Source organism: Protopterus annectens, chromosome 7.part0 (assembly GCF_019279795.1).
Source record: "Protopterus annectens isolate FY-2018-M chromosome 7.part0, PAN1.0, whole genome shotgun sequence".
NCBI classification, from domain to species: Eukaryota; Metazoa; Chordata; order Ceratodontiformes; family Protopteridae; genus Protopterus; species Protopterus annectens.
The window spans coordinates 707,749,311-707,767,056 of NC_056739.1; the positions used below are offsets into that span (position 1 = coordinate 707,749,311).

The 17,746-nt window shown below is 41.4% G+C and overlaps 1 protein-coding gene across 3 annotated transcripts in view; it reads right to left on the bottom strand.

Moving 5' to 3' along the window:
- The window catches only part of SNX33 (sorting nexin 33), a 511,273-nt gene extending 493,810 nt beyond the window's left edge, over positions 1 to 17,463 (bottom strand). Inside the window, exons 1-2 of one of the 3 annotated variants that reach the window (XM_044077231.1) lie at positions 17,340 to 17,463; positions 14,152 to 15,938 (exon numbers count right to left, since the gene is read on the bottom strand). In XM_044077231.1, coding sequence (XP_043933166.1) covers positions 14,152 to 15,568 — 1,417 coding nt within the window. In that variant the 5' untranslated portion in view covers positions 15,569 to 15,938; positions 17,340 to 17,463. The other 2 variants (XM_044077232.1, XM_044077233.1) reach the window with 2 other exon arrangements.
- Between the last annotated feature and the right edge of the window lie 283 nt (positions 17,464 to 17,746).

Sequence of the window (17,746 nt, forward strand, 5' to 3'; positions counted from 1 at the left end):
TGGAGTCTTCATGGGGCATTGATCAATCTTTATGGGGGGAAAACTTACTCCTTATTGTGAGAACCTTCTGTGGGAAAACTTCCAACTTAGCTCAGTGTCGTCAGATACTTCAATGGGCCAGTTGATACTTCTTCTGTGCAGTGATGATAGGAGCTATACCTTTTTTGATCTAGTTTTGGATCGCCTTCTGACTATGGTGAGACCCTTCTGAAGGATATCTGTGTCAGATGTGTTTTTCTACTATGGCGCCCGGTTGCAGTCATCTGCAAACTTTGTCAGCTCATAACCCTCCTGTGTTTGCTTGTACTTGGAAAAGTAGATGCCAAACAAGAGTGGGCCCAGGACTGAGCCCTGTGGGACACCACTTGTGACAGGCTTTGAGTCTGACATGGCCAGCAGCTCTGACCCTGTGGGTTCTGTCACTCAGCCAGTTTGCAACCCATCTTGTGATGTATGGGTTGACATTTAAACTGATGAGTTTTTCAATGATACCCGAATGGGGTATTGTATGTCGAGGCCTTAGCCAGATCGAGGTAGGCTGTATGGACTGCCTTTCCTCATCAATGGCTTTGGTGACTGTTTGAAAAAGTCAACCAAGTTTAAAAGGCATGATCTGCCTTTGACAAAGCCAAACTGGGTTGGATCCAAAGTCTGCAAATTCCCTATGTCTTTATTTATGAGGTCCATTATGATCCTCTCCATGGCTTTGCAGATAAGGCTTGTCAAGCTAATGGGCCGGTAATTTCAGGGTCGATTGGAGGCACCGCCTTTGTGAAGTGGTACCACAGTTGCAGTGCGCCACTCCTGAGTGCGTATCAGAGGTAAGACTTTGATTAAACAGCTGTCCTAGCTGTGGGTTTAATTCCTCATTGAGTTCATGGAGCACACAGCCGGGGACACCATCAGGTCCCATGGATGCTGTGTTTTTTGCTTTGGAGAGAGCAGTTCTCACTTGGGCGCTGGAGATGTTTGGGGGGCTGCAATCGTTTGGTATAGATATCTCTCCTTTTGGGGGGGGAGAAGTTTGCACTGAACCTGTCAGCCAGTATGTTGGCAATGTCTGTAGGATCAGTAATCTTCACATCATTTTGAACTAGCTCTGAGCATATCTGGGAGTTTCCTCCCAGGTTTCTAACATAGCTAAAGGCCTTATGATTGTCTTTTGAGTCTTTAGCTATTTTTCTCTCGAAATTTGCTTTGGATGATTTTATGAGAGCTCTTAGTTTTTTACTTATAGTGATCAAGGGTGTCTTACCTTTTAAGGATTTTGCTCTATCTTGTAGTAGCTTCCTCCTTTTGTTGTAGAGTTTGTTTATGGCTGGGGTCCACCAGACTGGATGCTTGCCTTTGGTACAAAGAGTCTTTGTTTTGCTTGGGATTGCCTTATCCATGCAGTCCTGCAGGTGCTGGTAGAAGGCATTTGTAAGTGATTCAGCGGCTTGAGTACTGTTTTCCGCCGGCTCGGGGGCCTTAAAGGAGACCACACTAGTCTTTAGAAGTGTGAAGTCGACTTTTGAGAAGTTCTTTACTGTGGTCTTTTTTATTTCAGGTGGGGGTGGGAAGAGGGACCTCCAGCGAGATTAGGTTGTGGTCTGATCTCACCAGTGAGGGGTACACCTCCGGTGTTGAACATTGTGCTCCCATGTTCGTGATGATGAGATCAAGTATGTTATCTCCTCTTGTGGGGATGGTGACTAGTTGTTCCATGGCATTTGAGTTTATGAATTCCAGGAACTTTTGGGCTAGGGTGTTTGGGCTTGAGTAGTGTTCCCAGTCTATATTAGGGTAGTGAAGTCACCTAGTATGATGGTGTTTGGTGATACATTTATCCCCTCTAGTGTTTTCAGGAAGGCCATGTGAGGCTCCTGAGTTTGTGAGGGTGGCCTGTAACATGCTACAATTTGCAGAGCAGTCTTGCCTATGGTTAATTGCACCTGGATGGTCTCCGATGCATCGTGCGTTGCCACCAGTCTTGAGGTGTGGGTGTCCTTGATGAATATGGATACCCCCCCCTCCTTTCTTGGTATTGTCCAGATTTTGGGGCGGGCATGATATGAGGTAAAACCTGATAGTGCCGGGGTGCTCTCAGGAGCCTTGAACCAGGTTTCTGTCACAGCACAGACATCGATGTTCTCCATACTGAGAAGGGCCTCGAGTCGTGCATTTTGAGATTTAGACTTCTGGCATTGAGCAGCATTACCCTTAGTTTTTCCTTGTTTGTGTTCTAGGGTGGTAGGTTTAGAATTTGAGCCTTGCCTAAAAAAGGCACTATGGGGGTGGCAAGAGCCTTTGCCAATATCCGGAATCCCAGGGGTGACAGGTGCAAGCCCCGTCCCTTAGAAGCAAGCGTGGCTTGTCCAGCATGTCATCCCAGGCAGACAAACACTGGATCCCCTTTGAATGACACCAGTGTTTAAGCCAATTGTTAAAGCTGATCATCTTATCTCTGTATTGTGGCATCATTCTTGGTGAAGGTAGGATACTGCTCAAGGTCAGGGTCATACCTGTCTGGGCTACATAATCAGAGAGCTCCTCAATGTCTCTTTTCATGTAGTCAAGGAGAGTGCGTCTCAGGTCGTTTACACCAGCGTGGACAATGACTGAATCATATTTGTACCTGCTGTTGAGAGACCTGAGTGCTTGCGTTATGTGGCGGATTCTAGCGCCCGACAGGCAGCTTACTGTGACCTTCTCCTTACTCAGTCTGGTGGGCGGGGCGTCAGTGTGTCTGACTATGGAGTCACCAATGACTAGTGTGTCTGGCATTGTGTTTGGCCTTAAGGGCTGTGACTGTTTGACACTCTGACTGTGAGGTCTATGTGTTGCAGGTGTTGTGTTCTGAGGTGGTGGTTGTTTGGGTGTCTGCTTTGGTGGCCTCTGCTGTTTTGGTAGATTTTTGATCAGAGCCTCCAGTATGTCTTTGTGTGTTTATGTGTATGATTTGAGGTTGTAATGGTAATATGTGAGACTGGGTCTATAGTGTGTGTGTGGTAACCTTCTCCTCCTGACTGGTCTTGCCAGTCCTATGTTGAGAGAGCTCAGCCTCCAGTTTGGCGATGTAGTTGCATCTCGCATGTATTTGTGTTTTGTGGGAGGAGGAGAGGGTTGTCTGTGTACATGAGGCAATTGTAACATTGCCTCAATATTCCCAGGTTCACCAGCTGAGCAGGAGAGGACACTAGCAACTGATCCCTCGACATGCTAGAAGGAATAGACAAAAACTTTAAAAAGATTCGGGGGCGTGGGTGACCAAGAAATGAGGGTTGCCTTTTTGGGGTACTATCTATGACAAGAGTGCAGTATCAAGGTAATAAGTACTGTAGGAGCAAGTGCTACGTTTAACAGATAGAGAATAGTCTACTTGGAGTCAAGTAGAGATGATCTTTTAATTATAGGATCGCTGATTAGATCAGTCGTATAGTTCGAGGAAGCTAGTTTTCAGGGAATATTTGAAGTGTGGACTTTAGGTAGCCCGAATAGTTTAAACCTGCTTAACCGGCTGCCCTAGTGTGCAACAGTAGCAACTCAGCTAAATCGGGCTAAATCGCTAAAAGCGTGCTTTATAGCAGGGGCTGGAAAAGACAGGGAAATGACCCAAATTGGCCAACAAACCACAAGTCACTGCCCTAAACCACTCCTCCGAGGACAAATGAAGGAGTTATGGAAATGACCCTAGTGGCCAATAAAACTACAGTTTCAAGTCAGTAACCACCTCTCCGGGGGCAGGGAAGCTGCTCAATGTTAGTCACTCCCACTGATAAACACAGAGACCCTCCTTCAGCCCAAGCAAAAATGGCCTCACACAAACTTTCAAACAGTTCAGGAACAGCAAGCCTGTAACTGCACTTTTTTAACTCTCAGAAAAGTGGGAAAAAAGCAAGATTTTTTTTTGTTTTGTTTTTTACAGGGATAGCAGAGGTTCACAAGTAATATCAAGTTATAACAGTGCTGTAAATGACCCACACAAAAGAGTGCTAGGTCAAGGACAGAAAATATGCAAGTTTTAAGAAAAAAACGATTTAAAATTAAGTGCAAACAGGAAATTCAGCAAACAGCTTTTGGTTGTGCTCTAAATACAGCTACTAATACAGAAATCAAGTTTAACAAGCCAGAAAATGCTCAAGCTAGGCAGCTATGCAGAAAAACTTAGCAAATAAACAGAGAAAAAATACTTAAAATCTCAAAAGTGGCTCCCTTCTTCTCTCAGCGTTTTTTCCTCTTGGAGGGTGCTTCACCAACATTAACTGAGTAAATATAATAAACCGTTTAAAAAAATGCAAAGCTTGTGGTAAAAACAGGCACTGGTTTTTGTGTGTGTTTACCCAAGGCACTTCAAATGATACTATAAAGTTTGGCAGTTCCTCTCAAAAATCCCTTAAAAGAATTAACTGAAAAAAATTATTACAGAGCAAAAAATGTGATAAAATTGTAGAGCTGCTGTGGTGCCAATAAATATAATTTACTTCAGTGAAAAAGTCCATTATGCAATGTTATCTAATTAAAAGGGTAGTAAGAATATGAGACATTGTACTCCAGTGGATAAAAAATGAAAGGCCGAGTAAAGAGCTGTTCAATTCTCCACCTTTGTCCAGGTAATGTAGTTTCGCACACCTAAGGGAAATGAGATTATTTGTTTTTTTGTTTGTTTACCAAAACGAACTACACTGTATTCCAAGGAGAAAAGTTCCAAAAGATAAATTTCAAATGATACAATGAAGATGCCCATGCCCAAAAATCCAGTATATATGTATATATAGATATAGATATATATATATATATATATATATATATATATATATATATATATATATATATATATATATACACACACACATATATATATATATATATATATATATATATATATATATATATATATATATATATACATACATACACACATACACATATATATACACACATAAGCAACATATATATAAAACATATGTATTGTGCAACTGTAGAAAAGGCATATGTACATACAATAGGCAGAATAATTATACATGCCTAAAAGAAAACAGAAAACATTGTTGAGACTGCTTAAGTAATCATAATAAACAAAGACAGTCAGGGGGCTTAACTATAAAGCTAGTAGATAATATGAATTAGACAAAATATCGATAAAACTGGGTATTTATAAGATGGTCAGTTATAGTAGGAAATATATAATGGATATGCAATAGCTAACTAGTAGGTTTGCTATCATGATTTAGAAGATTAGTTAAAGGTTTGCAATGAAGAGATCAAGGTTATCTATAAGCTATACCACAGCAAAAATAACAGTGAGTTATCATTTTGGCTCAGATTGCCCTCTAAAAATAAAGCTAGCTACAGTCTTTTTTGCAACCGTCACTTGCTGTAGATCTGAAGATACAAATTCTTTGGAAGAATTTAAGTACCTTTTATGAACTGTAACATTTATGCTGCACTGTGTTAATGACAGCTCCAATTCACCATATAACTGTAGAAGGCTGCAAAGGCAGAGAGGCAAGGCATATTACAAGTACCAATAAAGCACAACAATTCCTTTAAACTAAAACTGCAACTTAATTTTACAAGCCCCACTGTGGAATCAGCAAGATTTTCTTAGAAAAACATAATGAGGGCAACTTGACAAATGTTTTATCACTTCAGGATATGAACACCCAAAGTTTCCTTCCTCTTATTCCGAAAAAAAAGAAATAAAAAATAAGATCCAAGTTGGTCAGGCACTTTTTACATCATTAAGAATAAACAAGTCTCCCAAAATGATGAAATCTTCCAAGAGGCCACACTATTCATCTGGCAAGTAACCTACCTAATGTAACCAGAACTTAACTAGCATTATTTAAGTGTGCTGATATGAGAGTTCCCTAATCATTCCATCTTTGCTGGGGCTCAGATGTAACATAATGTAATGGCCTCATCAGTATGCTATTAGTTTAACATCTAATTATCCTATTTTCTGTTACAGTTTGTAAATGGAGGAGGAGACAACCTCTTTTAACTCCTCCCCCAAAATATTATTTTCATACTACTACACAGAGGAAGTGAGGGCTTAAAGGATCTAAACCTCTTCTGCAACATCAACAGAATGGTTTGGAGGGACAGGTATATTTCATAGCAGATACTCCTGTTCTGGAACAGGCTCCTCATCCATATAAAACAAAGTTCATCCCTGCCCATATTCAAGGGCAATTTGGATCTATGGATGGGAAAACAGAAAATTTACTTCAGGACTGCCACCTGTATGACTAATGGACAGAGACGGCTCCTAAATGTTTTGTCTTATGCATAGGTCCCCTTAAATTATTTATGGTGTGATCCCAATTATTTTCATCGGGGTAATGCATATAATTATCGACCGTGGTATGGGCAAGGCCAATCTCTAACCAAATGGGATAGGTTAATTAATTCAAGAACAAAAAGGGAAATTGTCTAGGCTTGTAATGACCAGCAAGGGCAGCTAGCCCAGTGCTTACCTATGAACCTACAAAATTACCTTACCACTTGGCAGCATGTTGTGGCGGGTGCTCATGCTAAGTAGTATTCATAAAACAATTTACACAAATTCATTAATCCATCATGTTATATCACACCCTTATACAATACACCTTGATGGTAGGTAATTAAGCATCATTTTAGTAGCATAAATATTAAAACCTACTTATGAAATTCATTAAGTATCCAAAACACACGGACACGTACATTTATTCAAATATGAATGTGCCAAATGTAACTGCCCAAACAGTAGTGTTACATGCTTTAGCAACTAGATCCTCAGCAGACATAAAAGAAATACTGCTCAAATTCTTCTCAGATCAATGATGTGGAAAAAAAGGTTCCTGGAAGCAGAAGACCATCACATTCCTACCGTGCTCTGCAGGCAAGTTACTGAAGAAGCAGAACAGCAAGAGACTGTGAGTATGAAGCTGTGAAGGGTGGTGCCTCCAAGTCTGAGGCATCATTAGACTCAGGCAATACCTCGGTTTAAATCCAGAATGTACACATAAAGCTGCACCACTGTTTTGAAACTGATCCGCAGAGACAGAAAACTATAACATAATGCCTGCCCTTATTCAAACAGGATCCAAAACTGTAAATTAGCAGTACTACATCAGTCTTCACAGTATGGTACACAGACTGCTACGGTAGCAAGCCATGACACAGGTGCAACCTGCTACCTTCATATGCAGACTGCAACACTGAGCAAATTATTAATATTGCACCTTGTGAATTTTATCTAATTAACAAACCCTAAAAGGAAAAAGCCTTTAGAAGACTAAAGGCAATTATAAATTACAGAGAAAGTCAAATGTCCTCAGAAATACTCAGTATAGGGATTTAAACCTCTTCTGTAACATCAACACAATGACATAGAGGGAGAGGTACATCTCGCAGAGGAAACCTCTGCTCTGGAACAGATATCCCATCCATGTAAAACAAAGCTCATCTCTGTCCATATTCAAGCACAACTTGGATCTTTGAATGGGAAAAAGAAAACACAGGCATGCATATATATTTTTGTTAATAAATGGATTCCCTCCTGTATTACTAATGGACAGAGGCACCTCATACATGCTTCATCCCATGCATGCATCCCCTCAAATTACTAGGGGAAAAATCTAATTATTGACCATGCAAATGGGTAATGTCAATCTATAACTAAACAGAATAGGTCAATTCAATGAGTAAAACAAAACAAAAAAGTTTATATGCATGCCTGTATTTATTCCAACCAACATCATCTATTCACCAAATTGTTTTTGCTTAGCTCAGTTCTCTACACTCCCCCCAGTCAGGTTAACAAAAACAGATGAAAATATTCTGATAACTGCAAAAAAAAAAAAAAAAAAAAGATTTAATGTGGTCTACCATATAAATTCTCTTTCCTGTTCATGGCACCAACAAGTTAAGGGATTTACTTACCAGATGTTAATGATCTAGTACTATGTATTGTGGTACATTTCTATGTTGGAAATAGCTATATAAAGCACATTACCTCACCATATCAAACTAATGAATGGTCAGATATTTACTTTCAGGTCATCAAACAAAAGAGATAATTCCATTCAGCTGTAAATGCAATATTTGAATATCTTTGTGTTCTAAATTGCTTACGTACCACCACATCACTGTAAATGATAACCGCTATAATCACACTTGGCTTAAAAACTTCTCTTACAGGAGCTCGACAACAGACTGGACACAGACTCCAAACAGTTCGGTTCTTAAACAAAATGTTCTTCGTGGTTCACTGTTACAGTCATTACTGTAGGGTTCTTCCTGCTGGCAGCAGCCCTCGATCGGTCAGAGTCCCAAAGTCGGGTCCGACATCAGCTGAAGTCGCTCCTGCCCTGACGTCAGTGCGCCAGGGTTATAAAGACCTCAGCCGATGCCATTTTCCCCAGTCTTTCTTGTCGTGCTATGCCCGTTGCAAAGCAGTTCGCAAGTGCAGGTTGGCCGACTCCTGTTTATTTTTGGTGGCTTATGAATTAAAGACTTCTTCTTTTGAGCTAAGTACCCCATTGGGGAAACCTTTTTCTTGCTCCAGTCCGATGTCAAAAAAAGTTAATAACTGTATTTCTTGTAGGAAGCAAATACTTCATAAGGATTTTCACTCTTACTGTATACCTTGCTTAGGTCCTGACCACGACGTAGCTAATTGTAGGTTTTGTGTCAAGTTTAATCAACGCACTATTAGGCGTAGGTACGACTTTGCCTTCCATTATTTTGGAAAAAGATTTAATTACAATATGTCGTCGGATTCTTATCCGGCTACTGCAGTATATAAGAGGCACAAGGATAAAGACAGGCCTCCGAGGTCCAAAGTGGACGACTTTATTCAACCAGAGCCAGTTGCCGGTTCGGCTGTCGTTAGTGCGGCGCTTTCACAGCCCCTGTCGTCCGCCACTTTTGAACCGGTTGCCTGTACCGACTCCTGTGAGGAGCCGATGGGGCCTTCAGTCTTTTCAGGGATTGGACCTCCGGATATTGCTCCCTCAGATGGGTCCGGAGCTGCTGTGCAGGCACCGGCTTCTGAGGGAGTTTTTAGGCCTACACAGCTTCATGTATAGATGACTCCAGTTTTGCAGTCAAGGACAAAGGCAAAGACTAAGGCTCCGGCAAAGACAAAGCAGTATGCACAGACACCTTTTGTTCAGGGCCCTAGACCTCAAAGACAGATGCTTAGAATGGCTGAAGACCTGTTAACTATGATCAGGGGGGTTCTCATCCCCCTCCTGACAAGAGACCTAGGCTAGAGCCAGATTATGATTCCTCAGATCAAGTTTCGATTTCTTCTGCTACTTCTTCTGAGCAGGATTATTCCTTCCCTCCTTATGAGGATTCTGATGCTGAAGAATCCCTTCCTTCGGCCTCTCCTCCTGAAGACTCTTCATTTGGGGAAACCTTGCATGACATGAGACAGCATTTTCACTGGGAAGGACAGGAATACTCTGAATCTAAGAAAAGGCTTAGGGATTTTCTTCTGCTTCCACAGCATAGACCCCTGGCTATTCCCCCTGTATTGGACATTGTGGATGATGTTTTTACAGAGGCATCTCTCTCTCCTGATTCTTTTCCTCCTGCTCCTGTCAAATTGGATAGGTATTATAGGGTTCCAGATTCCCACAAATATCTTTTTAAGAATCCTTCAGCTGATCCAGAAACTATTTCTCAGGGCCCCAAGGGTGTTAAAGCGGCCTCTGCTAAGAATCCTATTCCCTCTGACCGAGAGTCCAGATCCTTGGAAAGATGGGGCAAAAAAGTTTATACTTCTGCTACATTGTCTATTAGAGCTTTGAATTGTCAATTTTATATGTTAAAATATCAGCAATACCTTTTGTCTGTGTTACAGCAAAAGATGTCTGCTGTTTCTGGTGGTGCAGACAATAAGGAATTACAGGATTTATTGCATGCTACTGAGCAGGTGGGTAAACATACCCTGTACTGTGGTTTTGATTCTTTGGAGGCTTCTTGCAGGGCTGCAGCAACTGGCACAGTTATTAGAAGGCATGCTTGGTTAAAGGAGCAAAGTTTGCCGGAGCAGGTTAAAGCTAAGCTTTTAGATGCCCCTTTGCAACACAATGTTTTGTTTGGGGCCAAAGCTGAGGAAGTATTGAAGAAAATGGAAGACAAAGCCAAATCTATGCAGACGGTTAAAGATTTTCTACAGGTACAACCCCATAGATTTAGCAGGAATTGGCCAGCTAAACCTTGGTCCTTTCCGAGCTCGGACAGATCTCAGAGGGGCAGATACAGGCGTTCCAGAGGTAGGGGTCAGACACAGCCCCCTTTCAGAAATAAGCAGTGGAGTGCCCCTTCTCCCAAGGGAGGAGAAGATATGTCACAACCTTACAGGAAACAGTCATTATGACTCTCCCTTACTAGCTCCAGGGGCTCCCCTCCTGGATGCGCCTTTGGGAGGAAAAATCTCTCTTTTTTATCACAATTGGAGCCGCATAACCCAAGACAAATGGGTTCTGGACATAGTTTCAAGGGGTTACAGGTTTCACTTCCATACCTTGCCAAAATCAAATGGATGGCCAGATCTGCCAAAGCATCAATGGGCAGAGGCACAACGGCAAGTTCGGTCCCTCATGGATATGAGGGCCATAGGTTTGGTACCAGATTCAAAAATGGGGCAAGGGTTTTATTCAAGACTTTTCCTGGTTCCCAGGAAGGAAAAATGCATGGAGACCAATCCTGGACCTTTCCGTATTGAACACCTTCCTAGAAATTCCAAAATTCAAGATGCTCACTCTACAGCAGCTGCTGCCTATGCTGAGCAAAAACGCTTGGATGGTGCCTTTGGACATGAAGGAGGATTACCTACATATTCCCATACGGCAAGAGTGCAGAAGGTACCTGAGATTCAAAGCAGGCCCGAGGCATTACCAGTTCTCTGTGCTGCCCTTTGGCTTATCTACTGCGCCCAGGGTCTTTACAAAGTGCCTGGCACCAGTAATGGCGTTTTGCAGACAGAAGGGAATTCAAATATACCCTTATCTGTATGATTGTCTCATTCAAGCAGACGACAAGGAGACTTTACTTCAGCATCTAGCATTTGTGCAGCATCTTCTCCTGTGCCTAGGGTTCACGGTGAACCTAAAGAAATCAAACTTGGTGCCCACACAGCAAATTACTTTCCTGGGTGCGCTTATGAGCTCTACAACCCACATGGCTTATTTGACACCAGACAAAAACGTGCAACTGGCTTCTTATTTCAAAAATCTGGCTTTAATGAGTCAGCTGTCTGCAAGAAAAATTCTGCAGGCTCTGGGTTACATGGCATCTTGCATTCTGTTAATACCATATGCAAGGCTGCATATGAGGAAGATACAGTGGTACCTCAAGAGTGTATGGTCTCAGCCTTGCCACAGTCTGGAAACAGTGATTGCAATTTTGCCTTGTCTCTGGCAGGAGTTTCTTTGGTGGGCCAAGGCCTGTCTCCAGAACAAGGGGAGGCCTTTCTGTCCCATTCCAGCCAATCAAGTCATAATGACGGACGCTTCATATTATGCATGGGGAGCCCACATGCAAGGGAAATGTCTTCAGGGTGCCTGGACAGAGGACCAAATGCATCTGCACATAAATTTGAAGGAGATGCTAGCTGTACAGAATGCCCTGACAGCCTTCAAAGATCTTATTCTACCGGGGCAATTACTGATCAAGACAGACAACACTATGGTGATGTGGTACATAAACAAGCGGGGTGGCTCTCACTCTTACCCCCTGTGCAGATTGGCAATGGCTCTGTGGAACACAGCACTAGCCAACAAGGTGGACTTACAAGCTCAATTCCTACCAGGAAAGGACAACACTCTGGCAGACAGTCTAAGCAGAAATCTTTCGGATCCACATGAATGGATGTTGGATGTTCGGATATTCAGGATGATAATGGAGGCGTTGGGGTGCCCGGACATAGATCTTTTTGCATCTCCCCAAAACCATCAACTTCAAACGTTCTGCACGAGGTCCTACCACAAGCTAGCATGGAAAGTGAAGAGGAAAGTATTTTGCATTCTTTAGATATACACAGGCAGCTTAGTTTTTACCTGGACAGGACCAAGATTTTCAGGAAATCGGACCAATTGTTTGTGGCTTATGCTTCTACCTCACAGGGTAGAGCAATCACTAAGCAGACTATTTCTAAGTGGATTGCCCACTGCATCGAGTTCTGTTACTCTCATCATGGTAAGCCTGTTCCTGTTAATGTCAGAACACATTCTACCAGAGCTACTGCCACTTCGGCAGCTTTTCTCAGTGGAGTTCCTACCAAGGAGATCTTAGAAGCTGCAACTTGGAGTTCTATGCATACTTTTTCTAAGCACTACAATCTCCCTCTCTATTCTAAATCTAGGGCAGGCTTTGCCTCCGCAGTCCTGCAGGGTTTTGTAGCCGCCCCTTCTGTTCCTTCTCCATCCACCCTTTCTTAGCTTTGGGATTCAACCCTACATTAATGACTGTAACAGTGAACCACGAAGAACATAGCACAGTTGTGTACTCTTACCATAAATGTAGATGTTCGAGTATGTTCGCTGTTACAGTCTGGGTTACCCGCCCTCCTGTCCCCTCTTTTGTTGTTCTTTGAGTGCTGTCTGTGTCTCCTTGACATTTCTTTTTTCTCTGAGGTATTTTTGCTGGTGATATTTGGGAATGTTCTGGTTTATGTTTGCTTATTCTTTTTGATTAAGCTTATGGCCTTTATTTTTGGGCACCTGACATCTGGGGCAAGAAAAACTGGGGAAAATGGCGTCGGCTGAGGTCTTTATACACCTGGCGCACTGACGTCAGGGCAGTAGCGACTTCAGCCGACATCGGACCAGACTTTGGGACTCTGGCCGATCGAGGGCTGCTGCCAGCAGGAAGAACCCAACAGTAATGACTGTAACAGTGAACATACTCAAACATCTACATTTATGGTAAGAGTACACAACTGTACTTTTCAATGTGTCCCATGTGAGAAATCAATCTAATTTCACTTTATGTAACTGCGGCATTAGAAGACCACCTCAGGCATAATAGCCTTACACATAGTACAGACACTAGAATGTGTTGCAGCTAACCCACGGTACCTGCTAACCGCAGGTAACAGTGGAGTACACGATGCCGACAGCACATTTCCCCAACATCTCTCAATCTGCTAGAGAAATGAGTAGTCAAGAGAAGTAAAGTTATCCTCATTTGCCAAAACTATGAAGTTTCTTTTTTTTCCCTTTTTCTACTTCAAGATTTCACTTTTGCCAGACCACAAATGCACTTCATTATACATTACTACTCCAGCAGCTAGACCACTGTATTTTTGGTCCAGTGTGGGTGTGACTTATGCAGTACTGCAGTAATCCTCCATAGGGACAGTGTAGGAAAAAAATGTACAGCAGACTAGTGCAGCTCCTGAAAGAATCTGGAATTAGCAGCACACTATATCTGCCTACATATAAGCTATCAAAAAACAGACCCACTTGGATACAAAATACATGTCTGTGTCAGCCTTACATTGACTACAGAGTCCACTGGAATCAAACTCTCAGTTTAACACAAGCTCAGAAGCTGCTCTTTGCGGTACAGCTGTACTGTTGGCAAATGCATTTTCAGAGAGACCAAGAAAACCAGAGACAGGACAACCATTGCAACAGAAATATAAATCTTTTAAGAGTTATCAGCAGTGAAATGCAAAGATTTTAACAATACTTACACAGATAGCCCAAAATTCACCAAAGTCACACCAGTCTTCAAAGGATGATTAACCAAATGCCTTTATAATAAAATAATTTAACTTTCAGAGTCTAGTTTGAATATCCGTAATTAATGAAAAGAAGAAGAAAAAGAAGAATGTAGACAAATGTTTATGTAAAGCACAAGACTGCCAGGCAAATATCCTTTTAACAACTTTAAAACAACTAAGTTGTATTTTTTGCAGATTTTTTTACCATTTAAACTCCATCATCATAGACTACAGACCAACTTAAGTTTAGCTCTTTATTTGAAAAACAAAAGAGCTTCAAAAACAAAAGGTACATCTCAATACACAAAAACAAGCATAGCTTATCAGAAGCACATTACTACATTTTGACAACAGCAGCAAAAGCACAGTTTGGAGCCCAGCAAAATAAGCTCTGCCTCTTTATGTAATTAGGAATATCATATGGAAACAAAAAAGGGTTTTACCTTTCTGAAGATGAATAATATCTGGAAAATTTGACAGTAGACCTTGGTAAAGTGAAAGTGTATCCAACATTTGATAAAGATCATTCTTCGGCTGCTCAGCAAACATTTCTCCTACTGTCTCATACGTTTTCCCTGTGTGCGCAATTGCATTGTTCAATGAATCTGAGCTATAAGGAGGGTCTAGCTGAAATGACTGGCTAATAGAATTGAATGCATTTCCCAGTTTCTGGAACTCTTTCCTAAAGCCTCCGACATGCTTTCGAACCAGTTCAGTGGCCACATTGGTCAACTGTAGGACACTGTCATCCATCTTCTTGCCGAATGTCTTAAATACATCCACTCGGTCTTCCACATCCTGAAGGTCCTGGTGTTCAGTTGGGAGCTGAAAAGTCAAGAGAAAGGATGCTCCAATCATTTCATCTTTTTCTGCCCGCCGCTTGCCAAGTTTCCATGCTTTCTCATCAGTGCAAGTTAAGAAGTGTTGAAATCCTTCATACTGGGATAGCACTGGATGATTTGTCATGTGGTCCATCCACAGAATCAATCGTCGTTTACGTTTCTCAATGAAGTCATCCTCAAAACGCCCTGTAGCTTGTTTCTCTGGCAAATGAGGCACAGATATCACAGTGAATTTATGTAACAATCTGTTATAAAGCCAGTCAAAGTGCTTGTAGCGCCTGTAGACAGAAATGTTGGTGTTGGTAGGTGTCACCTTGTAAGAGATGTAGCTCTTTATGCCCTTAAATTTAGTCTGCTTAGTAGGATCCTCAATGGAGCATACAAAAGGCTGAGGATTACTCTTCCACTGTGGACCTTTAGGACCCATTTCAATAGAGTATTTTTCTGTAATCTTGGACATGACTGGAACATCTCCCAAAACAAATGCCTCCACACCAGAGCGAACAAAACTAGAGAATCGATTCAGGTTTCGGCCAACAACACTTCCCCTCTTAGAACTGGTCATGCTGTCCTGCCTTTCTATTTGCTTTGGGCGGTAGTGGACATTAGGGTGTAGATGTGATGGATACTGTTGGTGGGGGTGGCCATTTGTTCCCCCTGTTCCCCTTGGCTCATCCACTACAGTAGAGTCATCATCCCAGTCATCCCAGTCGTCATCATCATCATCCTCATATGCACTCTGTCCATAGCTAGATACAGACAAGTGGTGAGAAGAGTCATTTCCAGGTGAGCTGGCTGGACTGGCTGAATTGTCTGTAAAATTAGAGCTAGACCTTGGCCTGATGACCTCAACATAAGATGCTGGAAACAGACCCCTCTCACCTCGACTATTCTGGCCTTGTAACCAGCCATCTAATGAATTTTCATCAAAAACAAGCAGCTCTTCATTTTCTTGAATACTAATTTCCTCTTTATTTTCACTTTGGAAACTATAAAGTGCTCTTGCTTTTAAAGCCATTTTATGTAACCTAAGAAAAATCAGCAATGTGAAAACTACTTACAGCTTTTAAGGACTAAACACTGAATGAATGGGATTTTGTACCAGTCCGACAGAAACCTTTGTTCTTTGTCATAAAGAAGAGGATTTCATCCCTTGTGGATTAGCTCTGAACCCCATCATACCATCATGGATTTCAATGAAGCAGTCATAAAATGTACAGCTTCTGGTTGTCTGTTACATGCTTGACAAAACTTTACTACAATTCCTGGATGACAGTGAGGGTTTAACTGCTTCCCGTCTGTAACTTCCTAGTATAGATACACTTGCAGTTGTCAGCAGTACACTGGTATAGCAACTTCAATTAGCAGAAACATAAATCAGTGGTATCCTAAAAATAAACACATTTAAAAGTAATTTATAATAAAATGCACTCTCGTATTTAAATTAATTGCTATGTCCATACACAGAATCTTAAAGAAGTCAACTAGATGGCTTTGCAAAACATAATTAATTTTACATAATGGTCAACGAAATCAGCTTTAGTTAGAGCTCTGTAATTAATATTATTAATATAAAAAACAAGTTTTAATATCTATTCACAGCAATAAAAAAACATACCTGCTATTGTTTTAACTACGTTTGTCCAAAGTATGCCGATTTTATTTATATTTATTTATTTTTAATGACAGTTTTAGCAATTCTAAATAAAACAATATATTCAAACGTGAAGACTGCAATTCAAAATAATTTCATATTCTGAATCGAGAAGACCCTAAACGATTGATTTATTAACATTGTGTTTAATACTGGAAGGCACAAAAAGTTCTCCACTTGGTATGAGATATATTAAAAACTCCCTAAAGAAACAACAGCATAGCGCACCCCTGATATGTTGTAACAAAAAAAACTGAATACCAACATTTAAATAATATCACTACCTCATTACGTGTCCTACACAACTTCCTTACCCATCTGAGCTAACCTTAAACGAACTAGCAAAGAAATAATCTTGCAAAATCGCAGCGGGTCCCAACAAATATATTCATCCGTGTCCCGTTCTGGTAAAATGTCAATCACCGTGCTACTTAACAGCAACACAATATAGGGAACAAGGGAACGGAAACTTCACCTACCAGAATCCTTGCAAAGCATGACGTACTTTTTTGACAGATGATTTCAATGATCGATCCACTTTTTTTGCTGCAAAGCATATACTTCCAAATTCATGTGTAATGCAACATTCACTTTTTCCAAAGATTAAATGTACAAAAAATCTAGGTAAGGCAGATGCAAACAATCCTCCGAACTTAGACTACTTTGAAGTTTTATTCCTGCCAGGATAGCCTTAGTGCAAGTCTTCCCATGCAAACAATAAGCATTCAGGTTATTTCCACCTACCCATAAAAACCTGCTCGGTAAATGTCCCCTGATCTCAATAGTGTCTGTTTCTCTACTTTAAAGTGAAACTTATTTTTCCCCAGGCGTAGGTCTTCGATCACACACTCTTTCCCGACTTCAGTGAGACCGGTTTAACTGGTCTTGGGAGAAGGAAGCAAAACCAAAGAGGGATGATCGGCATTTTCCTGGTGCATTGTGGGGCTTGAGCCACATTCTTTTTAGAGACAGAAAAGGCTCTACTGCGTTTTGAAGAAAGAGGCATATTTGACCCTGTTTATATCCCTGCCCCCATTCCAGACCTCCCAACCATCCCGGTTGCCATCTGTGAGCGCGAGCTGTTTTTACTTCTCGTACTTCAGAGTAAAGACACCTTCCTACACCATTCTCTCACCTTTTTTGTCCGTAGTAGTTTCTTTCGTTAGTCATCCTTCTAATGTTCCGTCTTGCTCGTTTTTTCGGTAAGTCCTGTGACAATGTAGAATATAACTCTTTCCATGACGCAGGGAGATAGAAGTTTCATACTGCTCAAGTCTCTTGTCTCGTTGGATCTTTCGCTTCATCTAGCCACTCGAGAAAGAAAAGGTGGCGCTGTGAAGCCCTCTGCAGGCCAGATGATAAAAAATGTGTGTTACAAAATAAAAAAAGAACTTTTGTCAGGATTTGGCTAGTGCGCAAACGTGTGGAAACTACTGTCAAAAATGTGTTTTGTCGGAAGAGACTGTAGGACAACAAGATAAACTCCAGTGTCAGCGAGACGCATAAATGAACTGGATTCGCAAACTGACAATTAATACCCAT